General features: G+C 41.6%; 1 protein-coding gene across 1 annotated transcript in view; it reads left to right on the top strand.

Moving 5' to 3' along the window:
* FBN1 (fibrillin 1) overlaps positions 1-15,248 on the top strand; it is a 238,547-nt gene that overhangs the window by 153,760 nt on the left and 69,539 nt on the right. The window contains exons 25-31 of the mRNA XM_072962489.1: positions 1,182-1,307; positions 1,443-1,571; positions 2,624-2,749; positions 3,036-3,161; positions 4,330-4,452; positions 5,583-5,708; positions 7,711-7,836. Coding sequence (XP_072818590.1) covers positions 1,182-1,307; positions 1,443-1,571; positions 2,624-2,749; positions 3,036-3,161; positions 4,330-4,452; positions 5,583-5,708; positions 7,711-7,836 — 882 coding nt within the window. The remainder of the gene's footprint in view (positions 1-1,181; positions 1,308-1,442; positions 1,572-2,623; positions 2,750-3,035; positions 3,162-4,329; positions 4,453-5,582; positions 5,709-7,710; positions 7,837-15,248) is intronic.

Consider the following 15,248-nt stretch of genomic DNA (forward strand, 5'->3'; position numbering starts at 1 on the left):
CCCATGTAAAAAATAAGAAGTTAAAGATTTAATCTAATTCCAAAATTGAGTTAACTTCTTAATGCACAATGATACAGAACTTGTTTACTTTGGCACATGGAAAAAGCATACTTGGCGTACTCAGGATTCCAATTATTCAGGGAGGCCCAGCTTATGTTCCCAGTATATATAGTTTTCTGTTGGTTGCCCATTGTGACTGGACCTGCTTATTATACTTATAACTAAATGAACTTCTACAAATGGGAAATGAGTATAGAAATGTCACGTAATTAACCTTACATAAAAAAGACATTTTTATATAGACTTTTTTTTTTCTACTGAGCATTTGGTTCAAGAAGCCCTGGTTAAAACTGTACCATCTAGAGAGACAGCTTCTAGCTTCTCTTAAGTAAATTCAGAGGAACCTGAATGATTTGCTTCCAAAGGCTGTGGCAATCCATTGCTGCAGAAGGACTGGACGGTCTTGAGGGCTGATCTGCCAGTTCTGTCTCTCCTGACATTTGGTGAAAACGCACTTGTGTGTCTTGAGCTCTTGCTGTTGCTTTGGAAAGGCCCCTATAAGGGGAAATTCAGATCACATGTTACATATGCAGTCTCTATGTGTACAAGAACTCTTTTAATTACATTAATGAAACCTTCGTATTAATTGAGAAAATATTTTAAAGTAGCATACATTATTTGAGAAAATGTTTTAAATTCTATACACTGTTTGCAAATAGTTTAAATTACAAATGGCACCTCCTTTGAAATTCCAGTAATTTAAGTATAAAAAAAGCATCAAAAAGTACAAATGAATATCTCATTCCACTGCATACTCAACTGGTTGCTGTGGGGCAATATATTTGAAAATCTTCTACACATTTTTAAGCATAGATGCTTGTGGTTTAGAATTTTCATTCTTTCCTTCAGCAAATAGTTCAGCGTTTGGTGTGCTGGGCGCTAGAAGTCCAAGTAAACAGGCTCTTTACTTCTTTAATAATACTTCCTAAACTGTAATAGTTTAAAAATCTAGAACTGTTCACAAAGTCCTGTCTCTCATGGATCAGCACACATTTTTTTCTCCAGTAAGTATTACCACGTCCTTCAGTGAAGACCCTCTAACTTGCTGGGTGTAAAATGGGGCCTTGGGAACTCCTAGTTGGTTGCTTCTGAACTTTCCCCACGTTTTCTTTTTCGTGAAGATATCAACGAGTGCAAGATGATCCCCAACCTCTGCACCCATGGCAAGTGCAGAAACACCATCGGCAGCTTCAAGTGCAGGTGTGACAGTGGCTTTGCTCTGGATTCTGAAGAGAGGAACTGCACAGGTCAGTGAAGGGGCTCTCCCCTGGGGGGACGCCCTTGGGAACTCTTTGTCTTTAACATGTTGCCACAAGAAGTAAAGCTACTCCGGCACTCATTTGCTGCCACTTACTGCTTTTTTTTTTTTTTTTTTTTTGCAGACATTGATGAATGCCGCATATCTCCCGACCTCTGCGGCCGAGGCCAGTGCGTGAACACCCCAGGGGACTTTGAATGCAAGTGCGATGAAGGCTATGAAAGCGGATTCATGATGATGAAGAACTGCATGGGTGAGTGTGGGACCATGCCATCGCACAGCACAGAAAAAACCCGAGAAGCTTTGGTGACTCACCGCCTGTGCCCCAGGTTCTTCCTGCTCCCCCAGTGCGCTGGTCTCCTGACCAGTGAGTCAGGGACTGGTCTGTGGCAGACAGAAACTGACATGTGGAAGGAATGCGGGAATTCGTGCTGTGGGGCGGTGGGGAGCCTCAGACACCAGTCACGGCTCCCAGGGAAGTGAGTCTAACGCTCGGAATAGACACCCCAGGCACGAAAGAACAATCCAAACGTAAGCTGTGTCGGGGGTCACATAAGAGGGTTTCTGTTCATCATTTCTAGAAAAGGAGATTGATTAAGATAGTTGCGTTAGATCGTGTTCCCTAGAAACAAGCCTGAGGTGGGGATTTTTTTTCTCTCTCATTTTTTAAATTGAAGTATAGTCGATTTACAATATATTAGCTTCTGGTGTATAGCATAGTGCTTCATGGATACATAGGTGTGTATATACATATACATATACATATATATATATATATTCTTTTTCATATTCTTTTTCATTACAGATTACTACAAGCCATTGAATTTAGTTCCCTGTGCTATACAGTAGGACCTTGGGGTTTATCTGTTCTGTATGTAGTAGAGATGGGAATATTTTTCGAGGGCGTACTCTTAGGAGGAACCCGTAAGGAAGTGAGGAAAGCAGCTTAGGGCAGGGGAAGAAGAGAAGCAAATTGTTCAGCTGCACTTTAGCTTCACCCAGATCCCACAGGGGCCCTGGAGTGTGAATGGCACCAGGGTTGTCCCGCGTTGGGGCGAGGAGGCCGAGATTTCCTACTGCCACGTCAGCTCAATCAGCTGTCGGCCGTGGGCAGCCCCCAGCGTGGGAAGGGGGACGTAGCCTCTCACCTGACTGAGGTGGACAGCAGTTCTCCAAGAGGGGAGCCTGTGATCCAGCCAGGACTCTCAGCACCCGGGCGGTGGGCAGTGAGCGCGCCAGCCTGGTCACGGGGACCTGGGCAGGACGCCACCCGCACCTCCAACAGGGGTCGCTTCCATTTTGCAGATATCGATGAGTGTCAGAGAGACCCTCTGCTGTGCCGAGGAGGCGTTTGCCTAAACACTGAGGGAAGTTACCGCTGTGAATGTCCTTCTGGTCATCAGCTGTCCCCCAACATCTCAGCGTGTATAGGTAAGGAGGAAGCCACTTACCTGTCGTCAGTCGTTCAGCCCGCATCTCTGCCAGAGTCAGAGGCTTATGGCTGGAGGCTTATGCTATTCTTGTTTTCCTTTTTCTTAAATTTTTTTGGGTTTTTTTTTTTTTTTTTGGTTTGTTTTCATTGTTATTTTTAGGAGGGGGGGTTGGGGGAGGTAATTAGGTTTATTTATTTATTTGTTTTTAAAATGAAGGTACTGGGGATGGACGCAGGCTCTAGCCCTGAGCTGTACCCTCCCCGCTATTCTTGTTTTCCAAACAGACATCAACGAGTGCGAGCTGAGCGCGCACCTCTGCCCGCACGGCCGCTGCGTCAACCTCATCGGGAAGTACCAGTGTGCCTGCAACCCCGGCTACCACTCCACCCCGGACAGGCTCTTCTGTGTTGGTGAGCTCTCTGCTTTGTGCTGTTTCTTATTTTCTGCCGTCTCTTTCCAAAACAGTCAAGCAATCTTCTCTGGGTTCTGTTTCCATCACTAGTTACTTAATCTTTCCTGTTTCCCTGGAGGTAAAATTCTCCTCTGAGTGGCTTGCAGGCTTTGGGTCTCACCTCCCTTGTCTGTTTAAAGAACGAGTTCGATGCAGGCTGTGGGGTGTTTAGCTCTAGCAAGTATAATTTGACCTGTGCTGCTTCGAATAGTGAACAGCAGCTTTGTTTCCACGAGTGCACACTGATTAATAACCACCTGAAATGAACGCAGCATGGTGAGTGTCTTGAGAGAGATAATAAAGCACAGGGTGTGATTCTTTGCCCTTAGGTGGTTTAGAGCAGCTCAGAGATTCCAAAGAATAATTATTGGGAAGAAGAGCATAGTGTGTTTATAGCTCATAATGCAATAGAGCCCACGTCTAGCGCGCTTTAGAAATTGGGTTTTGTGGCACAAGCATTTTGCTTTGTGGCTGGCCCTTGGGAGGTTTAGTTATGCTGGGAAGAGTGGCACAGAAAGCCCTGTGGCTTTATTGTGCCCAGAGTCAAAGTGAAACTCTAGAAACGGCCAGTTTTTGCCTGATTTGAGGCATACCCTATGTGGAACTGCCAGGTCTCACATGGTTTCCACCCCAAATCATAAATCAGCCCCAGTTCTTCGGAAGCGTGGCCCAGGACAACTCAGAGCTCCAACTCTGGTCCTTGAAAAGGACTGCTATCTAGGCCAAACTGAATGTCAAGTTTGTAGCCCAGAAACTTTTATCTGTGTGCCCATTGTTATCACTGAGATGTGTTCTAGCACCCAGCACTTCTCCTGCACGGCACGTGGTACACCACATATTGTGTAATTAATTGTTCATCTGACTCCCTGACTGCCATGTAACCAACATGAAGGCAGGGGGAGTGTCCATCATATCCACTATTAGATTCTCATCTCTAACACATAGTAGGTTTGTAGTTAATATTTGTTGAAGGGACCAAACAATGTAGTGACTTCCCATTGCCCTAGGATGCTTTTATAATTTTGTATTTTGTTTTGTTCCACCTGAGCTGCGCGTGCCTGGAAGCTTTAAACATGTACCATCATCACAAACACAGAGGAAGGTAATACTATTTTCCTTTTTCTTAGACATTGATGAATGCAGCATCATGAACGGTGGTTGTGAGACCTTCTGCACAAACTCTGAAGGCAGCTATGAATGTAGCTGTCAGCCGGGATTCGCACTTATGCCTGACCAGAGGTCATGCACTGGTGAGTAGGTTTGAGCCTCCTGTGAGCTCTCTCGATAACTGGTCCCTACATAGAGTGGTTCAGGGTCTGGGCTTTGGACTCAGACGGTCCTGAGCTCTGATCTTTGTTTTGTCACACATTTTAGCCGTGTGTCCTTGATTAAGATCCTTGGCGTCAGATCCCTCCTCTATAAAATGGGGTTCAGGTCGCCAGTGTGGGAGAGTACGTACAGCCCTTATCAGAGGACCTGGCGCGTGCTCATTAAATGGAATGCGAAATACATTTTCTCCGTGGATCAGAAGTCTGAGGGATCCCATCTTCTGGCCTATTTCAGTGCTACTCAGTTGTGTCCCCTGGACCAGCAGAGTCAGCATCACCTGAGAATACGTTAGAGATGCAAAATCTCAGGCCCCACCCCAGACCCACTGAATCCGAACTCCCGTGGGTGGGTCTCAATGACTTGCTTTCACAAGCCTTCCAAGTGATTCTGGATGCCTGCTACAGTTTGAGAACCGCTGGTCTCATTTACACGTCCTGTTGTATCCCCCTGGGCTAGAAGAGTCATACCGTCAGCAAGAGCTGGGAAATGGGAGAGGGTAGCGTGGGTTTTAATTTTGGCTCAGGTTAAGAAGAAAACTTAGGTTTAGGAACAAAAATTATATTACTAGACCTAGTAAAAATCTCCCTTAAACACCTTAGATACAAATTTGGCTGTAACAACCAAAGTTTGAAAATAAATATTTTTGCTAAAAATGCACCTGAGTAGATATGCTTATTTCAAGCAATTTTTACCTTAAAGTATCTGTAAAACAGCAGATAGCAAACAGAAAGCATTTAAATCTGGAAATTAGAAAAATAAGGTTCCTAATCATTTTTGGAGGATAAATTGATACGAGAGACAAAAGTGCTAATTGAGTGATTAGTGGTGTGGACCTCCATCCTGAACTCTATATTATAAATTTTGAAAACGGTTTTCTCCTTTTTCACTCAGGATCACCTGAGGGGATAATTTATATAACGCTTCATTTGGATTTGACAGCTCATAGTCTTATGCCAGCAGGCTGAACTTGACTTGGGCCAGTTAACTTCTTCATCACTGATTAATGGAACCAGTGTCAACAACATGCCATTGTTGGTTTTATTCTCTGCAGACATTGATGAGTGTGAAGATAACCCCAACATCTGTGATGGCGGTCAGTGTACAAACATACCTGGAGAGTACAGGTGCTTGTGTTACGATGGCTTCATGGCATCTGAAGACATGAAGACTTGTGTAGGTAAGCAACGAAGACAGAATTTTCCAATTTTTCTGGTTAGTTACAAACACTGAAGTTACGTAAAGATTTTGTTTGAGTACTTGATTGAGCCTATGGAAAGAGTAAAGCTGATTAGGGGCATAGAACTAACGTTCCAAAGCCAGCATTCCAAAGAGCAAGTTCCTTGTGACTGTGGTGGTATGCTCTTGTCAGATCTATTGTACGGACCGAGCTAACCACTGGGCAGCTCCAGAGGCACATTTCTTCTATGTCTATGCATTATTTCTGTCCTCTTAACCCTCCTTCCGCTCTGACTAGAGTTTAGGCTTTTAAAATGTTTGACGAAAGGCAGGCAAAATTTATTTCTGACAAGAATGCAGTGCATTTTAGAACTGGTTGATTTGGAGAGTTTCTATTGGCGTCTTCACCTCTGTTAAACTTTTTAATGCAATATCTAATCTACCTTTAATCTCATTCAATATGTTTTTAATCTCAGACATTGTAGTTTTAATCTCTCAGAGTTTGATTTGGGTCTTCTTTCGTATCTTCTGTGTCTCTACTTGATATGTCCAATCATTTCTTTAGCTTTTGAACACATGGACTACAGTTATAATAACTGTTTTAATGTGTTTGTCTACTAATTATATCACCTGTGTCCATTCTGGGCCATTTCAATAAATTGAGCATCTTTTTTATTATGGGCCATATTCTCCTCCTTCATCGAATGCCTGGTAATTTTTGATTGGATGCCAGACATCTCAAATTTTGCCTTACTAGGTGCTGAATATTTTTATATTCCCAGGAATATTCTTGAGCTTTATTCTGGAACATAATCAAGTTATTTGGAAACAGATTGATCCTTTCAAAGTCTTGCTGTTAAGCTTCTAAGCAGCAGTTAGGGTAGGGCTAATTTTGCTTTATTACTGAGGCAAGACCCTTCTGGGTACTCTGTTCACTTCTTAGTGAATTATGAGCTTTTCCAGTCTGGCTGGTAGACACAGGCACAATTCCAGGCCTTCTGGGAACTCTGATGATTATTCCTTCTAATTCTTTTGGATGGTATTTCCTCCAGCTTCAGGTAATTTCCTTACATGAACGTACTGTTCGCTACTCACCTGAGTGCTTGGCTGGGACCCCCTGCAGATCTTTGGAACTTGCTCTCTCTCTGTATATCTCTTTTTTGTCCTTTACTCTGCCCTATGAACTCTTGCTGCCTTGGCCTTCTAGGACTTCCAGCTTCATCCCCTCAGCTCACAGACATTGCCTGGTTCCACCCGTCATCCCCTCCCTATCCCATTGCCTTAAAACTCTTCCTGTACAGTCATTTGGGGGCATTTGAAGAACTCACCGACTTTGTTTTCTCTCCCTCAGGGAACACTGTCTTTGTTGCCTATGTTGTCTTTTTGTTGTTGTTATTTAATGTAAGAAGGTAAATGTCCCTATGAATCCATCTTGGCCAGAAACGAGAGTCTAGAATTGAAACTATTTAAATTATATCACATTTATATCTTTCAACAACCCTTACTTGAATATTTGTGAAGTCCTCGAAATTAAAGTGAATGTCACTTTAAAAAAGGCTAATTTTTAATTTGGAAAAGAAGTGAAGTTCGTAACTATCTGTGCTAAGACTGCTAGCTCATCTATCTTTTCTTTTCAAGTATGGAACTAAAATGTTCGCATCATGCAGTCTGAATTAAAATTTTCATCTTGCAGCAGAATATGCTGTTTTAAAAAGTTTTCTAGACTGTCACATTAACAGGCTCTGTGCCCAGCCTAGAGTCAATCAGTTTATTTGATCACTTAACCTCCTGCTTGTGGCCGAGATATAAAGCTAGCCTGCATGGTTAGCCTGCAATATAGAAAGCCAGTGGGAATTGAGATATGTAAATAGGCTATTTTTTTTTTTGCATGGAAACACCTCATCTTTTCTATTTATTTGTCATAGTTGCCTTATATCAGGGAGAAAGTTTTCAATGATATCAAACAAATGAGTATATTTATTAATAGTGTCTGTAATTTACAGATGTCAATGAATGTGACCTGAATCCAAATATCTGCCTGAGTGGAACCTGTGAAAACACTAAAGGCTCATTTATCTGCCACTGTGAAATGGGATATTCCGGCAAAAAAGGGAAAACCGGCTGCACAGGTAGGTGTTTTCAAATTGAACAATAAAACCTTACACAGTGAAGAGATCGCTACCATCATTACAGACTGATACAAGTTTAAAACTATTAATATTTTAAGTGCATTATAAAGCATTTCCTATAGGATTTTTCATTAACTTAGCCAGTATTTATTTGAAATTTGTCATACTTTGGATTTGATCTAAGCTGAGGTTTTTTTTTTCTTTACCTATGAAAAAAGGCAGATTGGATAAATTATCACTATAAATAACACTATAAACATCAACATTTTTATAAGGTTAAAATAACATTTTCACATCTAAGTAGTTAACATGCTAATTTCCGAACATTCATATCCCTTTGTTAAAGCAGACCTTTCCCAGTAGCCTCCATTGCCAACACCTTCATTTAAGGTCTCATGAGTTAAATTACTTCTTAAAGAAACATACCCACAGTTCATATATTTCATCAATTCTCCCCAGTCTTCTAGTCCCTTAAATGAGTGTGCTTTTGATATAGTAAGTTGCCGTAGCCCTCGTAAGTCTTTATTCCTGGGGTTTAGCAAATCTCCTGAAGTGACCATTAAACCATTGATTTTGTTTCTTTCATACCAAACAAAATCAGCATGTAAGAAGGTCTTTTCACAAAATTTGTAGGAGATTATTCTATTAAACATCAAATGGCAGAAGTCACTTTGAGTGAATGATATTGTTTTGAAGTGTTTGGTTGATGTTTTCAAACTTGAGGCAGTGATGTTTAGTACATGAAATGATAAAGTTTTACTGAAGTTACCTACAGTAATAAAACAGATCATGGCATACAACATAATTTAAAACCTAATGGCGATCATTGTGAGCTTGAATTAGGTAACTGCATAAATTCTTTACAAATGACAGACTTTAATTTCAAAAGCCAGTTTGGCGAGCCATTGTGACTTAAAACAAACATTAAAATATTTGCAGATTGGTGACATGGTAAATGTACAGATCCTTTACTTCAACCATATAGATATACAGATATCACCAATAAATTACTATTGGTTCAGAAATGACAGATTCTAGCCAAATTGTAAAACGAAGTATGACCCTAGAATGCTTTCGTCCTCACTATATTAGTCTTCATGTGAAGCATGACTGGGGTCCATTCTGATAAATGGCACAGAGCTTAAAATCTCAGGTCCTCATGTGACCTCTCAGGTACAAATGATGCTTAGCTCAGCATGTCTGTGGTTCAGATTTTATTTTTAGCTTCCAGTAAAAATACAGGACTTGGAGGTAAGGGGTGTTGGTCTGGTAGTAATACAGGGGAAGGTAGGGCAGCTCCATACTGTATTTTACCTAAAAGAGGCGAATACCATTGTTTGGCTACTTTGAACTCCCTGAAATTCAACCCAGAGGACCGTGATTCCTATGAAGGGAGAAGCTAATCTAATGGGACAGTCCTCATTCCCTATAAGAAAAAGGTCTCTAGAATTTCATGCTCCAAATTCCAGCTAACAGAGGCGCGGGCAGAGGCTGATTATTTTTAGGCCTCCTACCATGAAGAAAGCTCAGATTTTCGTGCAACATTAATATCAGTTTAGATAAATCAGATATAATGTATGTAACGCCCTTACATACGTGTGCTTGGCATGCAGTAGCTGGTCAGTAAATAGTAGCTGTGATTATCGGTATAAAATGCAACACACAGACACAGTGTCGAGAAGTCGTTTTAATTAAAAACATAACCTCCAGTCTAGCAGAATGTTATTTTACTATTTACTGATATGCTTGAAATCAGTTTAAAGAAGGAAACTCTTAGTCTGTGTATTAGAAGGCTTGTTTCCCATAATGGAGTTTGCCCGGAACCTAAGACTGCACTGAGCTGTGTACACTGTAGTAGCTGAGATGACACCAGTTTTGCATTAAGAACAGCAGTCTTCTAGTAAGTCCCATGAACAGAAACAGAGATTTCAAGTCCAAGAGATATTCTCTGTCTTTTCCCAAGGGGCCAGCAGCCCCCTTCCCACTTTTAAATTGTAGCCTGAAATGATTTTTCAATTTCATAAAACCCAGCTAGCACTGTAGTGGGAAGAACTGAGTTTCATGGCCCTTGCGATACCCTAGTGCCCTGACGGGTGAAGGTCTCATGTAGACGAGTAGAACTCTGGGTTTGATTCCCAGTTCTTTTCACTGATCCTTGAGCTTGAAGAAATCACCAGGGTGCTCCTTCGTTATGCAAGTGTTCCCCTGCAGCGAAGTGTGGAAGGAGGAGGTGCATAGGGCAGGAAGAGAAAGAGGTTCTCTGTAAATAGTGTTATTAACAACCAAGGGTATCACATTTGGTTGGAAATGACTTACACAAACAGGAATTGGCAGCAAGTTTGGTATACTTAAAAATAAGTTTTCAGAAATCTGAGCCAATTTTTTTTCTTAATCTCATGTAACTAGGGCTCTTTTAGCCTGCTTTTAGTTTAAAATTAGTGTCACTCACAACTTAGAATCCCATCGGGTTACCTTGGTGATAGTCACGTTAAAGACAAGTGTTTATAATGTCCCAGGCAACTAATGTAAATAGAGATGTGTCTCTTCACCTAATGGGATAAGCAAGCCTCGCAACAAAGAGCAGTGAAGAACAGACCTGGAATGATGTTTTTGATGACAGACAAAAGAAACACAGCTACATCTATTTCCCTACGTATTATATATAATATGTATACAGACCTATACATATACCTACATTTTAATGAGTACCTTGTAAAGGAATGGTAAAAATACGTATGCTGTTTCAGAGGGAGGGACTTCATCTCATGAGAACTTCAGAAAAAGTCCTCTGGGTTCCATTACAGCTTTGTCTAAATATTTCAGCTCACTTGTCATTACTGATTGTTTCCATTTTAACAAATAAACATGTTTTTTTTTTTTTTTGTCTCCGCAATCACTTTAGTGTTCAGAATCCACCCACTGACTTGCATTCCCAGCCCACACAGATGTTAAGGGTTTCTTTCTGTCTCCTTAAGCTTTATTCAAATCGTGGATATGGCTGAAGGGAACATTCAGTTTAATGAAGGGAGAAAGTATGTTTTCTTGAAACCTAGACCACAGCTCTTCTGTCCTTGGCTTAAGGGGGCTGGATTACGATGCTTCTGTGGCCCACACGTGCAAGGCTTTGGGTGCTCACTCCGCATCATTGTAATCAGACAACGAATTGGAAGAAGAAAAACTAGGCTGCCTCTAGGTGCCAAACCCGGCGGGTTCTGGCTTCCCCAAGCTGATCTGTAAGAACCCAGCTCCCAACGTGCGCTCCCTCAGACAGTTAGCGAATAAGGCGTACCGTTAAAATCAAAATGATTTTCTGTTAAAATTGCGGGACTGCTGGGCAGTTTCGTTTCCCAAATTTTCTGCTTTCCACGCAAGACGTGTTGCTAGGGGTCTTGGCAAGCTGGCAGTTTTGAAGTATGAGTATCATACTTCAAAACTGCCAGCACTCAGTGAAAATGTGTGCTTATTCCCCTCCCGCGTCTTATCACTGCTAATTGTCCTCCTCTGGCTGTCAGCCTGTGAAAACTCCGTGGGTGGGTGTTCAGTTAAAGCATCTTGGCTCAAATATGGGTTCCAAATTGAGAAATCCAAGTAGCCTTCACATTGGTGTCTCCATTCACTCTAACGCCCGCTTCCCCTGTGCCTCACCAAGGAGATTCCACAGGGTGCCCACCCTGCGGGACTAGAGTCCTCATGACTGATGCCCAGGTGGCGGGAAGGCAGGTGTTTGCGTGGGTGATACCGCCTCTCCCAACATGGCTGTCAGAGGGGGCCAGAGCGGCTCAGAGCACAAGCTCTTTCTCAGATGTCAGACGCAAGTGCGACACACCCAGACCCTGTGCATGGGGTCTGCTCAGACCACACCCTTGCCCTTCCGGAGAGCCATGCAGCTAGACCCTCTGAGTCTTTGTGAGGGAGCTTTGGTGGGGTGAAGGAGGTTGCAGTGTCAGCCCTAAATTTGAATTTCGTTGCTTTTCTTGGCTTGCACTTAATCTTAAAAAGGAATTTTCTGTCTGGAGCAAACTTGTGGGGGAAAGAGAACATTTGTGCAGAAAGAGATGTTCTTGGCAAGCGTGTGCTGTGTTTCCTTCACATTATTGAAGAGTAGAGTGTTTGAATATGTTTGAACACAGTGTTTTTGTTTGCTTGTTTCCCTTATAGCTCAGTTTCCCCTTCTGTTTGCTTTTTAAAATGAAGCCCATGTCTGCCATGGAAAGGATTAGTGAATGATAGTTGGTGTATGTATATGCATGCGCGTATATGCACGCACGCGCGCGCGCGCGTGCACACATACACAAACACACACACACACAGATGCAGAAACCTTTTATTCAGAGATGCCTTTGCACTTTATGACCAAGTCTTTCTATTCACTTGTAACATACAGGTAGTGTAAGCCATTGAGATAATGGCTTATGCAAACAGTCACAAAATGGGGAACTGAATATTGGCTCCTGGGTTACTCTCTCATGCTGTCCCAAAGCCCACAAGACATGGCCTCTTGCAAATATAATTTCTTTTCACCCTGAAAACTGCAAATATTTACTTGAATTAGAAATTTATATTAGCATATTATTAATGATAACAAAAAGGAGGGAGACTCTCCTTTAAAAAAAAAAGTTCTTAATTGCAAGATTAAATATGGAAGGTAAAAAATCCCCAGGAAGATATGAGTACCTTTGGTTATTAGAAAATTGAAAAGACAAAGATAACAGAATTACTAGATTGATAGGCGATGATCATCTCTGAAAAACTGGACTCCATAGAAAAGATTAGTGAATATTTCTGTAAGTCTGCTAATACTCAACCAAGATTTTGAAAGCAGGACGTCCAAGGATTTATTCTGAGCAGGACTTGGAGTAAAGTCCTGATGTGACTAAAGAAATCAACCTGGTTAGGCAGCTGTGGCCCAAGATCAAGAACACCGGGCAGGGGACAGGGAAACTGAGTTCCAGGTGCTCCTATGCCTTTAGGGACCTCTGTTTCCTTCTCTGAGAAGCTGAGGCTTGGGAAAGTCAAATTCTTTACATTTCAGAAAATTCCTTGATTCTGTAGCATCTGGAGATCTCAGTACTTAGGCAATTGAAGCTCATTGTTTCTAACTCAGAGATCATGACAAATAAAGGAGGGACACCGAGGCAGGACTCTGCAAAAGTGGTGGTTTGCATCATTAACTCTGAGGGGAGTGATTATCCGAGGAGGAAAGAAGTGTCCGCCACCCTCCTTGGGAGCTCTTAGGTCAGCCTTACTTTCTTGAATTCCGTGCCCGTTTCCCGCTATTATCCCTGGGTCAGCCTTTCTCCTCATTTCCTTGGAATGTGCCGGGCTCAATTAGTCAGTTGGTTAAAGCTCACAAGTTTAAAGCTGCCTGGTATGTGCCTGCCTTGACCTGGCCTTAATAACTCAATAGGTCCGTGCGGCTGCCAAGGTTACATTAAAATTCACCTATACAACACGCTGGAGCTGTAAGAACATTCTTCCAGGCATGTTTTCATTTCATAATTATTAGTGATCTTACTAAATGTTTTTATAGGAAAGATGTCATTATTTTATTTTATGTTTGCTCTGGAAGTTGTAAAAGAAGCCAAAGATCTCAGGACCATTTCAGAACTTCAGATGGAACATTTGGCAAACAGCGTGTTCCAAACACTTTCAAATCATTTAATTGGGCTTCTTAAGTAAACAAAAGGGTAAACATAAGTTGCTTGCCCAGTTTCTTTTTCATGCCACTATTCAAGTGGTCACTGAAAATTCCTGCAACATTGCACATGCCAAGGTTTGCCTTCTTAACCTAAGTTTTGTGTTAGACGTTGGCTTCCACGTAGAATCGTTGTTTCCATACCTGGGAGTTCTTGTTCTTAGTTAATGAAAAGGTTGATTATGAGGTTAAGTGCCTGTCTTTCATTATATAATAGATTAATTTTGGGAAATAAGGGTCTGGTACCAATTTCAGTTATGATCACTGACTCACTATCTTACAATTCAACTTAATTCTGACAACTGTCTACCTGGGAGTAGTGTCAGATCCCACGGGTTAAGGGCTCAGTCCCATAGAATTGTCCTCATTTCAGATGCCAGTTACAATTCCAGGTTGCTTGCTGCATGTGCTTCTGACCAATAGGCTATAAATCAGAGGCTCCCACTACCCCATCCTTGGGTTTGACTAATTTGCTGGAGTGGCTCACAGACCTCAGGAAACCATTAGATTATCAGTTTATTAAAAGTGTATAACTCAGAACAGTCAGATGGAAGGCACAGGGCAGTTATGGGGAGGTGGCACAGAGCCTTCACGCTTTCTCGGAGCATGCCACTGTCCCCAAATCCTCACTCTTCACCAGCCTGGAAGCCGTCCAAACCCTATCCTTTTGGGTTTTTCTGGAGGTTCCATTACAGGGGGCATGGCTGATTAAATCATTGACCTTTGGTGATTGATTCAACCTCCAGCCCCTCTCCCCTCCTTAGAGGTTGCCGGTGGAACTGAAAGTTCCAACCGTCTAATCATGTTGTTGATTCTCTTGGCAACCAGCCCCCATCCTTACTTGCTTTCCAAAAGTCACCTCATTAACATAACAAAAGACACCTTTATCACTCTCAGCACTTAGGAAATTCCAAGGGTTTTAGGAGCTCTGTGCCAGAAACAGGACAAAGACCAAATATATATTTCTTGTTGTAAATCACAATATCACTGGAAACAAAACATATTTCACTTTATAGCCTCATCCATAACGCTTCTGTGTTATAGAATCTATGTTGGCTAAATTTGGAAATGGAATTTTGAAGAGAGTTTCAAATGGAGAAGTTTTGAGAATTTGGAGTCTTTTAGCAGTGTGACCCTAATCTGGTTCTCTCTCCTTTTACCGAAAAATCTGTATTGAATTAATTTGAGTTTTACATGAAATATGCAAGAAGGATTGGATCCCAAGGTGCTAGGACTCTAAGAAGCTAGAGAAAAGATGGTTCACACACTGCCTTAAGGAATATTCTCTGTAAACACTTGAATTAGCAATACCTAAAGTAAAACTTCTACAGAAATAAAGCATGTTGAAATAATACAGTGTTTTACATTTAAGAATGAAAGATATTTAGGATAGAGACTATGACTGAGAAAGTTTTCTAACATGCCAGCAACATTGTGTTCCTTTGTAGGAGATATGAAAGCAATGCGCACCATTTCTGCATAGTTGATTTAATAAGAATATTGGGAGCAGAAACGTATGACTGCAAGTGCTAATAGGGTGGAGCGTTAGGAACTCACTTTTTAAGATCTTCCACTAGAAGGAGGCTCATTTTGTTTTGCAATGATTGGACACTTAACATAAAAATAACGGAAAATAATTAGCGTTACCAATATCAAGTAGCATCATATGGTTCTTTATAAATTGAGATTCAAAGCTGTTTAACATATGCACAGTGTA

The sequence above is a fragment of the Vicugna pacos genome, chromosome 6 (genome assembly GCF_048564905.1).
Source record: "Vicugna pacos chromosome 6, VicPac4, whole genome shotgun sequence".
NCBI classification, from domain to species: Eukaryota; Metazoa; Chordata; class Mammalia; order Artiodactyla; family Camelidae; genus Vicugna; species Vicugna pacos.